Raw genomic sequence first — 18437 nt, 5'->3', positions numbered from 1 at the left:
CCGATTCGCCTTAAAACTGAAGGAGGGGGCGCGGCTCGGAGATGGCAAGGCACGGCGAGGGCAAACGTGCGGCTATTATGACGCGTTTAGGGGCTCCAAAACCTCCTTTTCAGTGGTAAGCGCCACCTGGCACCTCCGCGCCGTGCCCCCCAGCCGCGTGTGCGATCGCCCACGGATCCGGGGCGGGGGATAGGAGCCCGAAACGTCCACGCAAGTATGCTCGGCGGCTCGTCAGAATGGTTTTTCAAGCGTTGTGTCATCGTGGCGGTATAAGGTAAGCACATCCACACCCATTACACGATCTAAAAACTAGGCAGGAAGCTCTCACCTCTTGCAGCTGCAGCACAGGCACGAGCCGGCCGCGGTGTCTGAGAAGATGCGCGGGCCCATCTCGCGCAGCGCCTCGCGCCCTCGCGTCACCTCCTCCGCGGAGGGGGCGGGCAGCGGCGCCTCCTCGAACCGGCCGGCCTTATAGTCGGCCACCAGCTGCCGCAGGTCGTACCAGCCGCCCGGCGGCAGCGTGAAGCGGCCGTGGTCGCGCAGGTCGGTGCCGCACGCGGCGGCGGCGAAGACGGAGAGCACGGCCGCGTCGCCTCCGATGATCACAAAGTCGCCGCCTCCGTACGACGTCTCTATCTTTGCGATCGTGTTGCGCATGCGGCCAAAGACGTCGTTGACCGAGTCGCTCGGCGTGCCGTCCTCCGCCTCCTCCGCGGCCGACTCGACGTCCGCCGCGTCGATCCGGTGCAGGTACTCGGTGGCGGCCTGCAGGTCGGTGCCGTCGAGGGCTCCGAGGCCGCGCGCCTCTAGCCAGCGAAACTCGGGCTCCACGTCCCTGCGCGGCACCGACAGGCTGTTCGCGAGGATGTCTGCCGTCTGGCTCGCGCGGGCGCCGTTGTCGTAAAAGATCACGGGGCTCGTGACGCCGCGTGCCGCCAGCGCCTCGGCCGCGGCCCGCACCTGCTCGCGGCCCTGCTCGGTGAGCCCTCGCAGCGCCGCTTGCTTGTTGATCGGGTTGCTGTCGACCATGCCGGCCGCCTCAAAGGTGGTCTCGCCGGGCCGGAGCAAGATGTAGCGAGCGCGCAGCCTGTCGAAGAATGGGTCCACAGAGGCGGCAACGCCAGGCGACGGCCGGAGGGTGGCGAGCGGCAGCGCGTGGAGCATCAGCGCGCGCAAACACGCTTGCCTCCTGATCACTTGTGCTTGCGCGAGGCCGCCGCCGGCGAGCAGCTTTAGAGGAGCACTCGGCGTTGCGAGAGCGTGAGGCATGTGCACACACACACATACACACATACACACAGCGTTACTTCCTGCACACTCCAGTGCCAAAATCCACACTTTCTTATCTCACGCGGTCGAAAATACAATGAGACTCTCAAATCGAAACGGGGTGCTCCTTAGGCCCCACCAAGTGTGCGGCGAAAGAAAACTTTTTGGCGGACCCGGGCTCAGCTGGCCGTCCGTGATCTACCCGGGGTTGTGCGTTTACGTGAACAAGATCGGCCGAATGCGGTCGGCTTGAGGTCGTCGGACCCCGCGCAATTCGCCGTGGTCGAGTCAGTGGGGTAAGCCGCTGACGCCATACCCGCAGCTTGGCTCCCCGCGTGACAATCGACGGCCTCCAGACTTCCTCCGGCCAAAATTTTCTTCGGGGCGGCTGCGCCGCCCTGCAGACACCCCGTTGGCGGCACCGAGCGCGAGTTTCCGACGCGCTCGTGACTGGTAACAGACACGGATCGGTCGCCGGTGGGCTCAGCCAATCGCCTCCAGCAAATGCTTCATCACACGGACGAGACGCGTTCGTTGCTGCGAGGCGGCCACCGAGCCTTCCTGCAAAGAGTTCGGATACGCCAGCCTGTTGTCGGCGTGATCGCCACTGGGCTTAGCTGAGGGTCAGGGATTCGGTGGTATAGCAGCCACTGCGCAGCACGCGAGCAACCGTACCCGGATGCGTGCCTTGTCCGCTCGGTCGGCGCGGCCTCCGTCCGTGGCAGGCTGCCGTGTCCGTGCCGTGGGGTGTCTGCGTGAGAGACTGTGCGTTGTTTGAGGAGAGGATAGCTTGGTATTGCCTTCATATGTCGCAAAGACTCCAGATATAACTCTACGACTACGCGGCCACTCTATTTCTCGCATCCCAAAGATTCCAACCAGTAGGCTCACCGTCCCCCTGGTCCCGGTGAGCCGGCCGTCAACACCGTCGCGGCCGGCGCGGGGCCGCCGCTCACCTGTCCCGTCCTCCTGTGTAACCCTAGACGCTAGAGATGTGGTGCTGGGCAGGCCGAACATGCACAAGAAAATCCCGTGTGGAAAACGGTTAAAATGGCACCGATTTACGATTTTCCGCGCGCTGCGCGCGCCGAGCACGGCCACGGCGCCAAAAAAGTGCTTGCCAGAGTCTTCCGTTTTCAGTGGACGGACACCCAAAACGACATTTGCATCGGCCGGGCGGACAAATTTAGTGCCTGGGAGCCCCCTTTAGAGCCTTCTAAGCCCTTCCTGCTACTTTTTGAGCTCGGGTGCGCTCTGCGATGATGTGAAAATTGTGACCAAAATCCGCTGTGGTCAAGAGGAAGCTGAGGAAGTAAGCTCGTATGTGTTGCCTGAGCGGGCGGGGGGGGGGGGGGGGGGCCCTCCAAATAACCTTTTTCAAAAAAAAAAAAAAAACCCCCAAAAAAGGGGGGAAACCCCGGGGATGCGAACTATGTACTTGGTCTTGGAGCACTTGGAGTGCAGTCATTAACCGACCGCACATCCAGGGCCGGGGAGCTAAGAAGCGCACCCAGCGGGCCGGATGATTGGCATCGGGTTACGGGCTAGAGAGCCCTAGCCCCGGGGGTGCGCGTTCGCAGGGCAAGGGCTGTAAAGTAAACACGGGTCTCCGAGGGTTAGTTCCGTGTACCATTGGAACCCTTTTCTTGACGACTGTCCCTGGCCGTGTCCAGCACCTCGCTCTCAGTTCGCACTCTCCACCTCCGACCTGCTCCACCTCCGACCTGCTCCGACATGGATCCTATGAGGCGGCCCGCTCTCGACGCCCTCAACGACGCCCGACACGCGGTCCGCAACGACGGCGAAGCAGAGGTCGTCACCACATCGCACGCTTTAGCGCTTGCGCTGGGTGTGGCGAAGCCCAGTCGCCGCACGGTGCGTGCGGTCCAGGCGGTCGTGGCGCGGCTTGAATTGCCTGGATCGTATCTGCGCGACCAGGACGCATGGGAGGCGCACGGCGTGACCCGCTCGGCCTACCTCAAATGGAAGCAGCGCATCCATGCCGTCGCTCTGCAGGCAGCAGCAGACCAGTTGGGTGAGACCGACCTGCTCGAGTTCACGGCGGCGCATGCAAGCAAGCCCACCGTTGGCTGCTTTGCGATGCCTGACTCGGCGTGCGAGGCCGAGATGGTCCGGGCCAACCGCGAAGCTGCGCTGCTACTGCACGAGCACGCACGGGGCTTCATCTTTCGCAACCGCGGAGAGGCGACCTACGAGGCGTGGGTGGCGATGCTACATCCCGAGAATGTGGCACTCGACTCGCGGCTCAAGACCGAGGGGTGCGAGCACCAGCGCATCTGGGAGTCGGCCCTCGCCTCGGCCGCCTCGCAAGCGGCCGAGCCGCTGGGGCTCGTGGAGCTGAGCGTGCTTTCAGCCTTCAGCCTGGCCGTCCTCTCGGTCGACGTGTCACTCAGCCTTGTGGACGCGCTCCTCACGACAGGCGCCGCCGCCGCACGAGAAGGGCGCGTGGGGTGCACGCCGACCGGAGCTTCCCCGTGCAGCGCCGCCGTCCTCCTCCCGCCGACGCTCGTCGCCGCGAGCATCGAGGCGGCTCTCGAGATCGGCTCTGCTGCGACACTCGCTGGAGGCACGCTCGCACTCACCGCCGTCACCGTGCTTGGCGGCCTCACGCTCTCTCTCCTCGCACTCTCGCCCGCCGCCGGCCGCCACGCAGCCTCGCGCCTCCGCTCGAGGGGCCCGCGGCTCCGGCGGCGTTTGCGCCTCATGCCCGAGCGCCTTGCGGCAGCGTTTGGTTTGGCCTGCCGCCCGGACGGCGTCCGCGTCGTTGTGCCGGTGGCTGTGGCAACGCCGGTGGCGCCAGCGGTGGACCACCGCCAGCTCCTGGCGACCGTCGAGGTCGTCAAAGACGCTTCCTGCTAAAACAGGTGCAAGAGGTCTGTGCCGCTAAGTACTGGATCGCCGCCCGCACCATGTCGAACACGTCCCGAGCTCCCGACACACGCGGCCTAGTAGGCGTTTGAAAGGAGGGAGGGGAGAGGGCGGCCGCGTGTCCCTCTACGTTTGTTATGTAGATCACTATCTGTGCCGTCGCGCGGTCGGTCGTCATCGACGTCGTGACGATGGCGGTGTGTATGTCATGTGAATTCAATTCATGTAGTAAATCTCATATCCTTAGGGTACCCCTAGGCTTAAAAGGGTGGGCCCTGGGGCGCCTGCGGCTTAAACGGCTTAAAGCGGGCCATGGCCCATTTTAAGGCTGCCTGGGCCGCCAGTTCCTTAAACGGTCTTAAACGCTTAAACGGTGCGGGAGCCGGGAGAGCTCCCGAGGTCGGTGGTCCGGGAGGCTCCCGGTAAGACGCCGGAGGCCGGGAAGCTGGCTACAGTCAGCTAGCACGCGCCCCCTATGCGAGTATGGCTCCTGCCAGTGCACCAGACTTACAGATGTGTCTTCAGAGGCGGGTTGTGCCTAATAACGGCAGTATTGGAGAAAACGGCGCGGAACCCAGCGACGGATGCCGGCGAGGCCGATTTTCTTGAACGGTCTTAAAAGAGGGACCCCCGTGCCTCCTCATTTCTTAAATGGCAATCTAAGCCTCCAAACCTCCTCATTTCTTAAAAGCCCTTAAAAAATCCGGCCCTCAGAATCCTAGGGGTACCCTAAGCTCATATCGTTCGCACACCCCGCTCCAAAATTCCAGCGTGTAAAAAGCAATTTGGGGATCATGACGTTGTTGAGGCGTCGTTTCCAACGAGCAATTTGTGTGTTTGATTGCTCTCGGTCGCTCTCGCCGTACGCTGCTCGCTCGCTGCATGTAAGGTTGGGTGGTGTGAGACGGCATGGGCGCGCGGGCGGGGGCGCGGCGGACCGAGATTATCTCGGTCCATCGAGAGAAAGTCCGCCGCGGCTCTCCTGTGCGGATGAGTTCTGTACACGACGACCGCGCGAAGACACGTACAAAGCGCGGCGCTGCAAGAAAGAACGCACCCCCCCACCCCGACTCCACCACGATACATCCACCCAAGAGAGCCCACGCGCAACATTGCGCTCTGCGGCGCGCAGGAACAGGAAACGCAGCCACACATCCACACCCAACGCATACACAGATAGAAGACTGAGTCCCACCCCTCCAAACTCCAGCAGACAGGCACGGTCTCTCGCGCGCGCTCAACTCGGCGCACTCTCCGGGCACAAAAAAGGCCCGCAAAGCTGCGGATGAGTTGATCCCAACAAGAGCGGCGAGGCTCGGCGAGCTCGCGCGTAGCAGCTCGCCACCGGAGCAAGCGGCACCCTGGTTCAGATCGAAGGCCCGCGTTGCCGCGCAGCTCTCCCGTCAGGTGACCTGAGCCGAGCGCAATCGCTCAGGTGGCCATGTCCTGCGTGTCGACGCACAGGAAGTTGTCGATATCGTCCGCCACTCTGAAGTAGAGCCAGCGTCCGTCGAAGTCCACGCCGTTCACAGCCGGCGTGGGCACCTGCGCCAGCTGGGCGTCGAACAGCGTCGCCGGTGATGCTCCCGCCAAGGCCATGGGAATGGCCACCGCCTCGCTGGTGAACGCAGACAACCCCCCGCTGCTGTCAAAGCTGCTGCTGCTGCTGCTGCCGCAGCTCACACCCGAGGTCATCGCGGGCGGAACAACGCCGACAGCAGCCGCCTGACGTGCTTGGACGGTGCGAGCGCGCCTACACATCGGCCGGCGGTGTGAGGCCGTGGGTGGGATCCACCTCGGACGGGAGCCCCCCCGGCGCGCTTAAGCTGCAAGCTGGCGCCACCGCGAGAGGCGTCCTCGCCCTCCCGCTTGGCATGGGTCCGCTTGTGGCGCGCGAGGTGGCCGGATTGCGCAAAGGCGGCGTCGCACAGGTCGCATTTGAATGGCCGCTCCCCCGTGTGGATCCGCCTAACGCGTGGGATAATGGTGGTGAGGGCGGGAGCCGGGCGGGGGTGCAGACGCGCCCGGGCGCGCACTGGTGCTCTGTGAGGGCACCCAGCCGCTTGAAAGCGCCGCCGCAAATGTTACATTTGTGCGGCCGCGCCTCCGGAGTGGCCACCGCGCTGCCGACCACAGCAGGCTGCTTGGCCCCCCCTGCCCCCTTTGCCGCCTTCTCAACCACCTGTGGACGCGAGGGGAATCGCGCGGAGAGGGGGTGGGTTGCCAGCCCCCCGGGCGCATCGGCGTGGGTTGCGCAGCGCAGCACACACACCTTGCGGTGCTCAGCGACGCGCCCGGCGTTGCTCCTCCTCGGCCGCGTCGTCGCACTCCATGCCGACTTCTCGCTCGCGATCATGACCGCCACGGCGAGGCAAAATTCGCCGCAGCCGAAAAGCTCATAAATCGGTAAAGAGCCGATCGCTCGCCACTCTTTCCGGCGGCCCGTAGTTTTGGGAAACTTAGGGGGCATCCGTTGCATCTCCAATTCCGGTTAAAAAGGCAGGCGCGTCTTTTGCGTTTGATGACTTTCATACCTATTGAGTGCGCGATGATACGACCAGGATACGACACCCCGCCCCTGGGCTCTGTCGAGCTGGGGCAAGGTGGCGCGCGTGGGAGAAGTGGATGGATAAGAGGGAGGGGAGGGAGGGGGAAGGGGGGGGGGGGGGGGGTAGCGTCTCGCTCTGACCAGAAGATTTGAGAATGTGCTAGTATGAGCCCGCTGCCCGCTGGCGGCGTAGCGCTCTTCCGCAAGTAACGTAGCGGTTTCTACCATGACGTAGCCGTGTGATTGATTTCATCACCACGCATCTCGCATCTCGGGATCGCACCTACCTCATCGCAAACCTTCTCAGCTCGACCTTCGGGTATGTTCATAAGAGCCATGAGAGAAGCGCGCACTGACACTGAAATTTTACGCCTTGTGCGGCTCTGATTGCCATGATTGTGGTGGTTACGGTAGCAGGCGGCAAGTTTTCGTGGTCCGTTGCGCTTCAACGATGATGAACAGTACCCTCTGCTGGCCAATGTGGAGGGGCAAGTCAGCGCCTGAGACTAGTGGGGTGGCAAGCCGCGTCCGCCTCGACGGCACGACGCCGGAGCCCAGGAAATCAAAGCCCATCTCGGAGCCCAACGCGATGCCAGAATCGGCTGTAACGCTTCCCGCTCGGAAAGTCACCGTTGATGCAAAGACAAGGGAGGATGTGCTCTCGCTTTGCGCCGGAGGAATCTGGTGATCTTGGGCCAAAATGAGGAGAGCGCAGCTGCGGGGCGCGCAAACGATGCATATGTTCATTGTCTCGCCGCCTTTCTAGTTGCGGCTGCCCCCGGTGTGACCACGTCAGGTTTTTGTGAAGATGCAGCGCTGCACTATCAGCATTCGCAGGGCCGCCCGCTTTCGTATGGCTGACCGCTAGGCTAACCGCATGCGCTTGCAAAGCATAGTGTTGCATGGCGGCGGCAGGAATTTCGCCGACCACGAACCAGCCTCGAGAACCAGCCCCCCGCACAGGCCACAGGCACAGCCTGTGTGATCTCATCTTCCTGCAGGGGGAAGTAAGGACGGCCACCTCGTTTGTTTTATCATCGATGTGTTATTATCTTGAGTTGTGACACAGATCATCTCCTGACAGATCCAGCGAAAATACAGTCCACTGCCCCCGGTGCGCGGTGGCGCAGCTGCCGGCCCAGGGGCGCGCAATCCCCCTTCCTCTGCCACCGCCGCCGCGTAGCGAAAGGCGCAGTCCCAGACGTCTGGCCGCTGGCTGCCCGCTCCTTCGCTCATCAATCACACAGTCAGCGGGACAGCGGCGCCGGCGGGGTGTGAGCGCCAGCACCTGGCCAGCACACGGGCGTGACCTGTGATGTCTAATTTCAACAAAAGAAGGGAGTTATTGCGAGATGAGCAGCTGGCATGGAGACGGGTTGAGCCATGGAATTTTCCGATGTTGTGGTACGTCACACGAACGAACGAAAACCAGTCTTTCTTGAGCGCAGCCGCGAGCGAGCGGACGGAGCAAACAAAGAGGCAGCGTCGCGCATGCTTTCGCGTAGCGGACTCCTCTATAGTTTTTCTCTTTTTTCTAAAAACGAAAGGACCCTGCCGTCCGTCTTCTAGTGAGCGATGGCGGAGGACTCGTCCGATGGCGAGGCACTCTCCTAGCAGGCGAGCGGAATAAAGAAAGACCCGCGAAGCTCTACTCGAGTAAGTCCAAAGAGCAAGGACGCGCCCACGATGTTGCGCCGCAAGGGTTCCTCCCCAAAGTGGCTCGGGTCGACGCTGACGGTGGGGTCGACCCTCTCCTTCTCCTCTTCGTGTGAGCTAATCCTCGAAAAGTCAGGCTCCTCCGCCTCCTGGTTCCCGAGACAGAGGAAGAAGCGGTGTGAGCCGCAGGCGCTCTGGACTCGCGAGGAGGTGGATGCCGGCCAGGTTGAGGCGGAGAGGCTGGCCGCGGCATCGGAGAGGGCGGCTGCGGAAGCCGTGCCGCCGTCGCTTGCCGAGCCGACGGCTGCTGAGAGCACCGAGCCGATGCAGCAGGAGCAGGAGCAGGAGTCGCCCGACAGCGCGGCCCGCCGCTTTGCAGTGGAGCACGGGGTGCCGCCGTACATCGTGCCGGCCGACCGCATCGTCGCGTGGTCGCAGAGGCGAACCGCGAAGGGCTTGGAGGTCCACCTCGAGCTGGACCAGCCATGCTCGCGCACGGTGGAGGTTTGGACGGTCTTTTGGGACACCAAGATGTCGGGCGTCATCACCAAGCGAGGTGAGTTTTGCGAAATCAAGGGGGTGACGGCCGCGGCCGCGTTCCTCAAGGGGGTCAAGGTCAAGGCGACCAAGTTTGCGTGCCCCACCCTCGCGGGCGACGCCACGATGACCATCAGCGCAAAGGCACCGATGATGCCCGCCTTTCCGGTGCCCATCAGCGCGGTCTACGTGCTCAACAGCAAGGGCGCGCAGATGCGTTGGCTGAAATCGGGGGGGAGCTCGGCGCGCGCCTCGGAGGAGGCCGCGTTGCACCGACTCTCCCACCGCTTCTCCGGCTACCTTGCTGCGCTTCCGGCCGTCGTCACTTGATTCTCTCCGTTCTCGACCGCCTCCGTCTCCACGCCTACCAAGCTCTCTCGTTGAGTGGAGCGTGCGTCGCGGGGAGCGATTGATTGGCTCCTGTGCATTAGCACTGGCTGCTGTGAACCGCAGTATGGCCCACTGCCAGCGTGCGGTGTAGCGCTCGGTCGGTGCGCACCAACCAGCAGTGCAGCAGAGCTCTTTGCCCCTCTTCTTTCTCTCTCCGGGCGCGGGGCGGGCGCGCGCCCCGTGGCGGCGGCCGTGTGCCGCGACCCGCGTGCGGGGGCCTCTATTTAACTATTAACTATTAGCGGATAGCGGTATTTAGTTCGTGATCGCTACGTCGCCGTGTGCCGTTGTGCAGTGTATATACGGTTTTGACTTTCGAGTGGCTCGCCGCCCCGTGTGAGGGGGTGAGCGTGTGCCAGGGTGCAGGGTGAGCCCGCCTGCCCGGTGCCCCGGTCCACCCGTCCCCCCCGAGTGTGTCGCCGAGTGTGCGCGCCGCCAAGCTGCAGAACATGTGCGAACCAGTGCTTATGACGCTCAAGGAGTAGGCGCGGAGCGCCGCGCGCGGAGCGCGCCCCGAAGAAAATTTTGAGGGTTGTGGAGGGCTAGATGCGATTTCTATTAAGAGTTTGACTCACACGCTAGGAACCAATCGGCCCACCCACAGGCCCAATCTCGAGTGGCGGCGCTCCGCGCCTACCCATGCAGCGGCGCGCTCCGCGCGTGTTCTGCAGCGGCGCGCTCCGCGCGTGTCTCTGGGCGCTACATGCCCATCCTGAGCAGATCTAAGATGTCGCCGGCATCGACAAAGTCGCCTGGGAGCCGTGCCGCAGCCGCGCGCGCGTCGCTCTCCTGCTTGATCGTCAGACTGTGCTCTTGCATCCGCTCGAGCTGCTCCGCTGTCGGGAGAAGTGGTTTGCGGCACCTGCTTCCGGTGCACACCGTGACGACTGTCTTCTCGTCATTCGGCCGCACCCATGTGGCTCTCGCTTCGGCGAGCTTCTGCTTCGTCCAGTGCTTGTTGCGTGACATGCTGCGCCACGCGCCGGTAACGTCAGTGCCAGGGCCGTCGCCAGCCATGAGGTCGCCGCCGCAATCGCTGCAGTGGTACTTGATGAACTTTGCCTTCGATGTCGGCGACATGCCACCAGTGGCTGCGTCGAGCACCGCCTGCTTCATGGCGGCCGGGGTCGTCTGGATGGAGCTACCCAGCATTTGAGCTGGAGCGACCATCGTGGCCTAGAAGGAGGCGGCAACGCGCACAGAAAAAGATTTCTTCTTGCCCGGAATCTCCGTGTGTGTGTGTGAGTGTGTGTGACCTGTGCGTGGGCTGCTCTGTGAGGGGTCCAGGCGTAGTCCGACGGGTAGGGGGCCTGTGCCCGGGCGGTGTCCGGTGCAGAGTCCCTCGCTGATCCCGCCTGGGATGTTGGGTACGAGGTCGTGGAAGCTTCGATCCCAAGGGGGGGAGCTGAGCCCACTCGATATCGCAAACGAACGAAAGGAACATAAAAAACGACGTACGAACGTTTCCGATTTGATTAGAGAAGTGCTCGCGACAGCGCGACTGGCGTCGCCGGGCATGTGGCGCACCCTTCTCCTGGTGATGGCCGCTCAGCGAGAGGTGTTTCCTCAGTATCATCACAACGTGGACGCGCTCAAATCCGTTCTCGGCATCCAACGCGACGACGACCTTCCCAAAGAGGTACTCGATTTGTTCAAGGAGAAGCTGTACAATGTCGAGTCGACGATGAATACGATCTTCGCGTCAGGTGGTCTCCAGGATTGGCTCCAGACTCGCGCCCGCCTGCCTCCGCCCGACTCGCCGCCCGGCCGCTCTCAGAGTGCTCCACCTTCCTCGAAGCGGCAGAGGCCAGACGGCTCATCCCAGATTGAGCTCAACCCTTTCGAGCGTGCAGCGCTCGGAGAGGCCGAGTCTGTGGCCAGTGGAGCCGTTACTGCTACGGTGGACGCGATTGTGGAGGGACTGAAATCGGTCCTCGTTGACCTTCCAAAGCAGGTCGCGACTGCGACGGCCGCCGCTGTTCGCGCATTTGATCTCTCCGAAGAGGAAAAGGCCGCCGCCGCCGCAACACGCCAAAGTGCTGCACCCTTTGCAAAGATTGACGCATGCAAGAACTGCTTTGACATTGGCCAGCTTGAGGGATTCCGATTTGATCAGCAGCATGGCGACATCATTTGCAACTGCTGTTTCAAGTATGCCAGCTCCAGCTATGTGCCGCTGGCTCTGAAGGCTCGGACCGCGAGAAGCGTCGGCGTCATTGAAGGCATCAGGAACAGATCCACTCTCGGGCCCGCGCGTGCCTTCTTTTCTGTTAAGGCTGGAGTCAAACAGCATGTGCAGACCCAGATTCATCAGTGGTGCTCCCACCACGAGGTTGTCGAGTCGCAGTATGCTAGTGAGCGCCGTCGGGCTGGCATCATCATCAGTAAGCTGATCCTACAGGCGCCGGCACCGCTCACTGCCCACCATCCTCACTGCATTGCACACACACGAACGCACACATGCACACACACGCACACACACACATACACACACACACGCGCTCGCCCCTCCGCCTCTGTCGCGCTGCAGGGCGTCAAATGCCACGACTCCGATCTGTCCTTTGAGGGCCGCGTCACCATGCTGCAGACCATTGGTGTCGATGTTGGGACAAAAAACCACTCTCGCTGGTTTGTCCCTCACCTTCGCTCATCCTTCCACGCCGTCACCTGCGCCGGCCTTGAGCTAGTGCTCACCAAGGTGATGCCAGCCATAGACCGCCCGCCTCCCTTCTGCTTGCTTGCTGACAAAGCCACGCTGCAGCGTGTCACTGGGCAAATGCACGGGGTCATTGTGATGATCGAGGGGGAGTTGAAGGCCCTCATGCTCTCTGTGCTCGAGGCTCCAGATTCCACAGGCCTTGGGCTGGCCAACATACTCGTAGACACTTGCACTGGTGGGAAGCCTCTCAACCTCTCACGCTCTCTCCTTCAGAGATCCTCCACTGGTCTGGCTTTTGATGGCCAGTACCAAAGCGCCAACGAGGGCCACGCATCAGGGCTTCAGGTCAAGACGCACTACTGCAAACTTGTTAACCTCAATCCAGAGTACGTCATCTCCCGCTGGGATGGCGCGCACCGGATCGAGCTCGGTGCAAACACCGTCCGGAGCGCGAACTCGTGCTGGAAAGATTTGGCTGCCTTTGTATGTGAGGTGCAGAGCAGCTATCTCTACGGCAAGGGATACGATCGTGTTCGCAAAACAGTCGCGCAGCTAAAGGAGCAGTATGCAGGTGTCGCTGCCCCAATGCTACGCTTCTTTGCGATCGGACATGTGTGCGACTCGCGCTTCATGTGGTCCGAGCGGCGCGTCTACAAAAATTTCGGAGGCAATCTCGTCACCTTTATTGCCGACATGGCAGATCGTGTCGAAAACAGCAGCGATCGTAACCTCGTCAGCAAGCTGAACCAGGCGCGATCCGTTACCTTCCAGGTCCACCTCTTCGGGATCATTGACTTGCTCCGCCACGTCAAGGACCTCTCACTGAATCTTCAGGCTGTCAACCGCCTCCCGTGGGAGACTACTGCAACTGTGGGGAGGTTTGTCATCAAGATGGAGCAGCTGGCTGTGCAGCTTCTAGCAGAGAATGCCACATTTCAGCTCCCCGGACCTCCAGAAACCGGCTCTCGGATGACGTATCAATTTGAATTCCTCCAGCTGCACCTTCCAGATATCCGCAAGCAGGAGCTTCATGTGCGGGCGGCAAACGGCACATCGCTGCAGAAGATTGACCTCTGTTTGCGTGGCCGTCGGGTGTCTGAGCGCTTGGGCTCGCCAGCTGTTGACGTTTCTCAGGCAGTCACGCGAGCCTTCCGTGACCTAGCCAAGGTCGCCCGAGAGCTCAGCACAACGCTCGGTGCTCGCTTGAAAGAGAGTACGGTGGAGGCTAACTACATTCTTGCAATGTCGAAGTGCCTCGACTTCACGCAGATGATCAGCAATCCCGCCTATTGCACTGAGGAATGTGCAAAGGCGCCTCTTCGCAAGCTATACACTTGGCTATGCACGCGCTCTGCCGGTGCTGCCGATCCGCTTCAGCTGGTTGGGTCACGCATCGAAGTTTTTTGGACAGCACGCAACTACCAGGGGTGGTATGCAGCCAAAGTTGTGGACTGGCGGGCCCGCTCAGGGGGTGGCACCGGGACGCCGTCATATGAACATCATGTGCTCTATGACGACGTCGGCCGGGACGGAGGATGGGCGCCAAACGACCTTGACAAGTGGCACTACCTCGCTGCTCCCAGCATGCAGTGGCGACGTGTGGGCACCGCCGCCGCCCCCTCCGCTGCCCCCCCCGCCGCCCCCTCCGCTGCCCCCGCCGCCGCCCCCCCCGCCGCCGCCCCCCCCGCCGCCCCTCCCGCCGCCCCTCCCGCCGCCCCGCCCCCTGCCGCTGCCGCCGATTCCCTCGGCCAGTTTGACGATGACAACTACGACCCGGGGCAGACGTATGATGTCGCCCCCGCCGCTGCCAGCCCTGCTGCTGGCCCCGCTGCTCCCAGCCCTGCTACCGACGGCGGCGGCGGTGGCGCTGATCCAGGAGCTGTCGACGACATGCCGGCATTTAGTGTTGTCTGGAGAGAGTTCGTCATGCTGTCTAAGCTGCTCACCGAGTGGGCACCTCGGCCAGGCTTTCAATCCTGGAACCGCGCGACCAGCAGCACCGTCATCATGAAAACTGTATTCACCGACGCCCGCTTCTACTCTTGCTGCAAAAACTACCTCTACCTCTGGACGCACATGGCTACAAAGTCAATGTGTGAGGCTGTTGTGGAGGGCATGGGCGGTGTGTGGGACCGCTGCGACCGCCAGGGCAACTGGGTCACTGCAACTGAGGAGGCTGTGATCGCGTGGAACGCGCCCCAGCCGTACCATCCCGTCGCCGTGCCCTTCATCAACCGTGCGCTCGAGAACTGGGGCGGGCTCAACTGGGAAGACCGCTTTCACCACAACGACAGGTCACGTGCACAGAGGGGCGGCATTGGAGCTTCGCTGCAGCGGGGTCTGGTCATGACGCGGAAGAAGGCAGAGACACAGCGTCTGCCAGCCGAGTGCTACGACGTCAGGCCGATGCCGCGTGGCCACAACTGACTGCAACAGACTGTCTTCATGTGTCTAGACTCTACCGTGGTGCGCTCCGCGCACATAGGTGCCAGCGCGCTCCGCGCGGTATCTAGCCAGCGCGCTCCGCGCGTGTGTGTCTAGCTAGCGCGCTCCGCGCGTGCCGCGGTGTCCAGCTAGCGCGCTCCGCGCGTGTCCGGGTAGAGCACCGGCGCGCTCCGCGCGCATGAGAATCCAGTGCTTATGCTCATAAGCACTAAAAGCTCGTTTCTGCAGCTTGGCGTCGTCGGGCCTGCGCCCAAACCCCCTCCCGCACCAGCATCGCGATGCGCGTCAAAGTCTTCCCAGACCTTGGCGGCGCTCAGGCCCTGCAGCTTGCCGATGCGATAGAGCCGGAAGCCCGCGGGCATCGCGCGGCTGAGGGCCTCCGCGCCGGCGGCGCCGAGGCTCGCGCGCGCGCTGAGGTAGCGCGAAAAGTAGCAGAGCGAGTGCTCGAGGTCGCACGCGGCAAGTAGCCGCGGCGTGCCGTCCGCCTGCTGAAGGTACGGGAAATCCAGACCGTACGTTGCGAAGCGCTCCTGCTGGTGCTCCTGCAGCCAGCGGATGCCCGCGAGAGTCTCGCCGTCGGCCGTGCCGAAGAGCTTGTTGCACGAGGACACCGGGCCAGGCCCGTACGCGCACCAGTCGCGCATCGAGGCCTCGGCGAAGCTGGGCGTGAAGCACGCGGCCACCTCCCCTCCAAAGACCCCGTAAAGGACCTGGAGCAGAGCCTGCGCGCCCGTGTAGCCGCCCACCCCCGGCAGCGTCTGGACCGTGAGATTCGCCTCCTGCCACGTGCTGCTGTCACGCACCTGGGCCGCAACCTCAGCAAAGCGGCAGCACGCCGCCGGATCAGCAGACGCCTCGCTGCTCGATGCCGGGCGCAGCCACTGAGCAAGGTACTCGATCCACCGGAAGCCCTGCGTCTGGAAGCCCGCATCCGAAAAGAGCTTGGTGCCCTTGAATCCCGCCTTCTGCTGCTTCTTCTGGTACGCGCCGATGAAGCGCCTGAGCTGAGCGAGCTCCTCCAGGGTGCACGGGTACTCGAGGACGCGCTCGCCCGGCGCAGCATGCTCCCACCTGGGCAGTTGCAGCCCCTGGCGGAGGACAGAGGCATTGATGCCGCTCATGTCGACCAGGCACGCCATCAGCGCGCCCGCAAAGTAGTCGCTGCTGCCTTGTGTGCGCCCATGCTCCACCAGGGCGGCCTTGACGTCAGAGCCGAGCGTCAGCGTGCCCGTATCGAGGTGGCGGTAGGCGTTGCCGGTCGTTGCAAGGGCGAGCACGGGATCGTGCGGCACGGGCAGCGTCACACCCACACCCAGGACCGTCGCGAGAGGCGGACGTGCCTTGTCGCGATCCATCTGGAGCCGCACGCACATGCGGCGATGCAGGTAGCGGTAGAAGAGCTCGACATTGCGCTCGCTCTTCACGCTGATCTTGCGGTGCGCCTCAGGGTCGCATGGCTTGAGCTTCGCCTTCTTTTTGGGCTTCTCCGGCGCGTCGGGCTTGGGCGCGTTACTCGTGCTGACCTCGCTGGGAGCAGCACGCTTGCGGCCCGCGGCAGTGTGGCGGGGCGCAGGATATGTCTTGTCCGTGTGGCGGGGCGCAGGATATGTCTTGTCCGCATCATTTGGGAAGTGCAGCGTCTCGCCCTCTCCAATCGGCAGGAGTTCGCCGTCGCTATAACGGATGTGGATGCGGTCGCCGTTGCGCGTCGACGCATATGACACGATGATGCCATCGTAGTAGCGCTCGTCTTCGGGCCAGTACACGGAGACGCAGCGCCCGATCATCTTGCGCGCTGCCATCGTCGCATGCAAACAACGACAAAGCTGGGTTCGGACTTTTTGCGGGGTATGGTATGACGCGGCTCGGGATGTGTGGCAGCCCAGCTGGCTGAGTGTCTTGTGAGATTGTGTGTGACTGTGTGTCGCTCGAGCGTGTGTCGTCGACGTCGTCATCTAGCTCTCACAGCCGACAGGCACGGCACAGGCGACCCAGAAGTTTTTCGGCCGCTCACTCTCCATCAATGTGCAAGAATGAAGAAATTCTCTTTAACCATACAGTGAGAGCTTGGCGACACGCATTGTTGGGTCGTTCGGCGCGCTCGGGCGCGGTTCCCTACACCAACACCAGTGTCGGCCGCCGGGCCCTGAGCGCCGCAAGCACCGCACTGCCGACCGCCGCCGCGACGAGAATAATCGCGGCAGCCACTCCGGCAGCAAAGGTCGCGGCAGCCAAATACATGCCACTCGCGGCAGCCACTCCGGCAGCCACTCCGACCTTTGCCGCGCCGGCCTCGGTCTCGAGGTGCGAGCTGGTCGTATTTAGCTGGCGGGACACCGCCGCTTCTAAACGGGCCAGCTCCGTCAGCGCCGCCAGCGCCGCCAGCTCCCAGGCCCACTCCTCCTTGGGATGCTCGAGCACCAAGGCCCCCGCTTCGAGCGCGACCCCCGCTTCTTTCAGTGCGGAGTCGCACAGGTTGCAGGTGTACGCGCACTCCTGTTGCATTGTCGCCTGCTCCCTTTCCTCCCAGCACGCCCCTTCCAATGCCCTCGCCCCGCAGACTCGCCCCGCATACCCGCTAATCTCGTCCCAGCCTTGGCTCTTGTCGCGACAGTCGAAAGAGGCTTCGGGGTTGATGGTTGGCCCGATGGCGTCGGCAGGGTAGACACCCACAACAAAGAACCCGCGATCGTGACCAGCGCTCTGATTATAAGCGACCACCGTGCACTTATCAAGCACGTCGCTAGGCAATAAGTCCAGCTGATGGGACTCCAGCTCCAGGTCCGCATATGACGCCATCACCGGGTGAATGTCATTTGGGCCAGCATACTTGATTATGCATGGAGGAGTAGGAGGAGGTATCACGAAGATGATGAGAACCAGCAGCACGAGGTACGGGGTGCATAGGCAAAAGAGACATTTGCAGCAGCTACGAAAGTGCTGGCCGCAGCGCCAATAGCGTGCAAGGGATCCGTGACAGATCAAGACGCCGGTGGGTTCGCATGAGCCTAGCAGACAATGGACGCCAAGCGGGAAGCACCAGGCCATTACGATTTTACGTGGCGAGCGCTGTGAGCGGGGCGATGGTGGCGGTGCCTGCGGCGATGGTGTGGGCGTTTTGTGTCGGGCGGTCCCTGACAACTCTGAAAAAGCAAGCACCTTCCCGTGTGTTTCGCGCGCGCTTCCTGGGGTGATCTGTGATCTGTTCCTGGGGTTGCTAGAGAGATTCCAACCTCATTGGTGTAGAGAAGCATACTCGTACCAAACAATAAAAGTGGGAGTCGCAAAGCCGCAAGGCAAGGCGGCGCGCGCGCGATCTGCGAGTGCGGCGAAGCGGGCGTGGCGCCAGCGTCGCTCCGTGCCCCGCTTTCCGATGCTCTTCCGCTCATTTGCCCAGCCCCCATGATTTGATGACGAGCGCGTCGGGGTACTGCAGCAGCCAAAGGTTGGCACCGTACTTAACGCCCTCGTCGACCGCCATCGCCTCGTGCTCCGCGAACGCGTTGTTGGTCCACGGGTCGTCGTCCAGCGCGTTGGGCCAGAGCAGCAGCGTGCCCCGGCGAGGCTGGAAGCTCAGGAATGGCGCCCGCGCAGGCTTTTTGGTTCGCGCCGCGTCGTCGGGCACCTTTGGGAAGCGCGTCCGGCCACCCTCGGCCACGTCGCTGAGGTAGAGGAATGCGGTGAGGATGCGACCGGCACCCACCCGGTTGTGCACTGATCGGTTGATGGAGAAGGGCGACGAGTCGTGGTGCGGCCGGTAAAACTGGCCCGCCTCGTACCGCACCACCTGCATCCGCTCGTGCCGCTCGCGTGTGATGCCCGTAATCTCCTCCACCCTCCGCACGAACCGCTCAATCGGGTCCGCGTCCGCGCTGCTCCTGCCGCCCGGCTTGCGCTCTGGCAGAAAGGCGCTCGTGCTGGTGCGCCGGGTGTCGTTGGAAGCGAGTGTGCCGCGGTTCCTAATCGCCGACTGCTTGAAACCCACCGCCTCACCCGCGCTGAGCAGTGCCTCCACCTCCTCCTCGTCGGCAAATCGCTCAAATT

General features: G+C 62.9%; 5 protein-coding genes across 5 annotated transcripts; 2 read left to right on the top strand and 3 right to left on the bottom strand.

The window, feature by feature from the left end:
• Positions 1-507: 507 nt before the first annotated feature.
• On the bottom strand, positions 508-1089 carry EMIHUDRAFT_55443 (hypothetical protein; the record flags this gene model as incomplete). The annotated part of the gene is made up of 1 exon (XM_005772599.1): positions 508-1089. A coding segment is annotated over one exon (582 nt), but the record flags the coding sequence as incomplete, so codon positions are not given.
• Positions 1090-2919: 1830 nt separating this feature from the next.
• On the top strand, positions 2920-4396 carry EMIHUDRAFT_444723 (hypothetical protein). Its single transcript, XM_005772598.1, has one exon. It carries the CDS (start codon positions 3004-3006, stop codon positions 4147-4149), a length of 1146 nt encoding a protein of 381 aa, XP_005772655.1. The 5' UTR covers positions 2920-3003; the 3' UTR covers positions 4150-4396.
• Positions 4397-5589: 1193 nt separating this feature from the next.
• EMIHUDRAFT_117680 (hypothetical protein) lies at positions 5590-6628 on the bottom strand (the record flags this gene model as incomplete). Its single annotated transcript, XM_005772597.1, has 4 exons — positions 5590-5883; positions 5961-6126; positions 6195-6340; positions 6431-6628. The coding sequence occupies 4 exons, from the start codon at positions 6626-6628 to the stop codon at positions 5590-5592; spliced, it is 804 nt and encodes a 267-aa protein (XP_005772654.1).
• Positions 6629-8369: 1741 nt separating this feature from the next.
• Positions 8370-9621, top strand: EMIHUDRAFT_458594 (hypothetical protein). The gene has a single exon (XM_005772596.1). It carries the CDS (start codon positions 8393-8395, stop codon positions 9227-9229), a length of 837 nt encoding a protein of 278 aa, XP_005772653.1. The 5' UTR covers positions 8370-8392; the 3' UTR covers positions 9230-9621.
• Positions 9622-17778: 8157 nt separating this feature from the next.
• Positions 17779-18414, bottom strand: EMIHUDRAFT_117677 (hypothetical protein; the record flags this gene model as incomplete). Its single annotated transcript, XM_005772595.1, has 1 exon — positions 17779-18414. A coding segment is annotated over one exon (636 nt), but the record flags the coding sequence as incomplete, so codon positions are not given.
• Between the last annotated feature and the right edge of the window lie 23 nt (positions 18415-18437).

The sequence above is a fragment of the Emiliania huxleyi genome (genome assembly GCF_000372725.1).
Source record: "Emiliania huxleyi CCMP1516 unplaced genomic scaffold EMIHUscaffold_355, whole genome shotgun sequence".
Classification (NCBI taxonomy): domain Eukaryota; phylum Haptophyta; order Isochrysidales; family Noelaerhabdaceae; genus Emiliania; species Emiliania huxleyi.
This window is presented reverse-complemented; position numbering and strand designations above follow the sequence as displayed.

Excerpts from the sequence above, each read along its gene's own strand:
- EMIHUDRAFT_458594 (XM_005772596.1), top strand. The coding sequence starts at position 8,393 with ATGTTGCGCCGCAAGGGTTCCTCCCCAAAGTGGCTCGGGTCGACGCTG.
- EMIHUDRAFT_444723 (XM_005772598.1), top strand. The coding sequence starts at position 3,004 with ATGGATCCTATGAGGCGGCCCGCTCTCGACGCCCTCAACGACGCCCGA.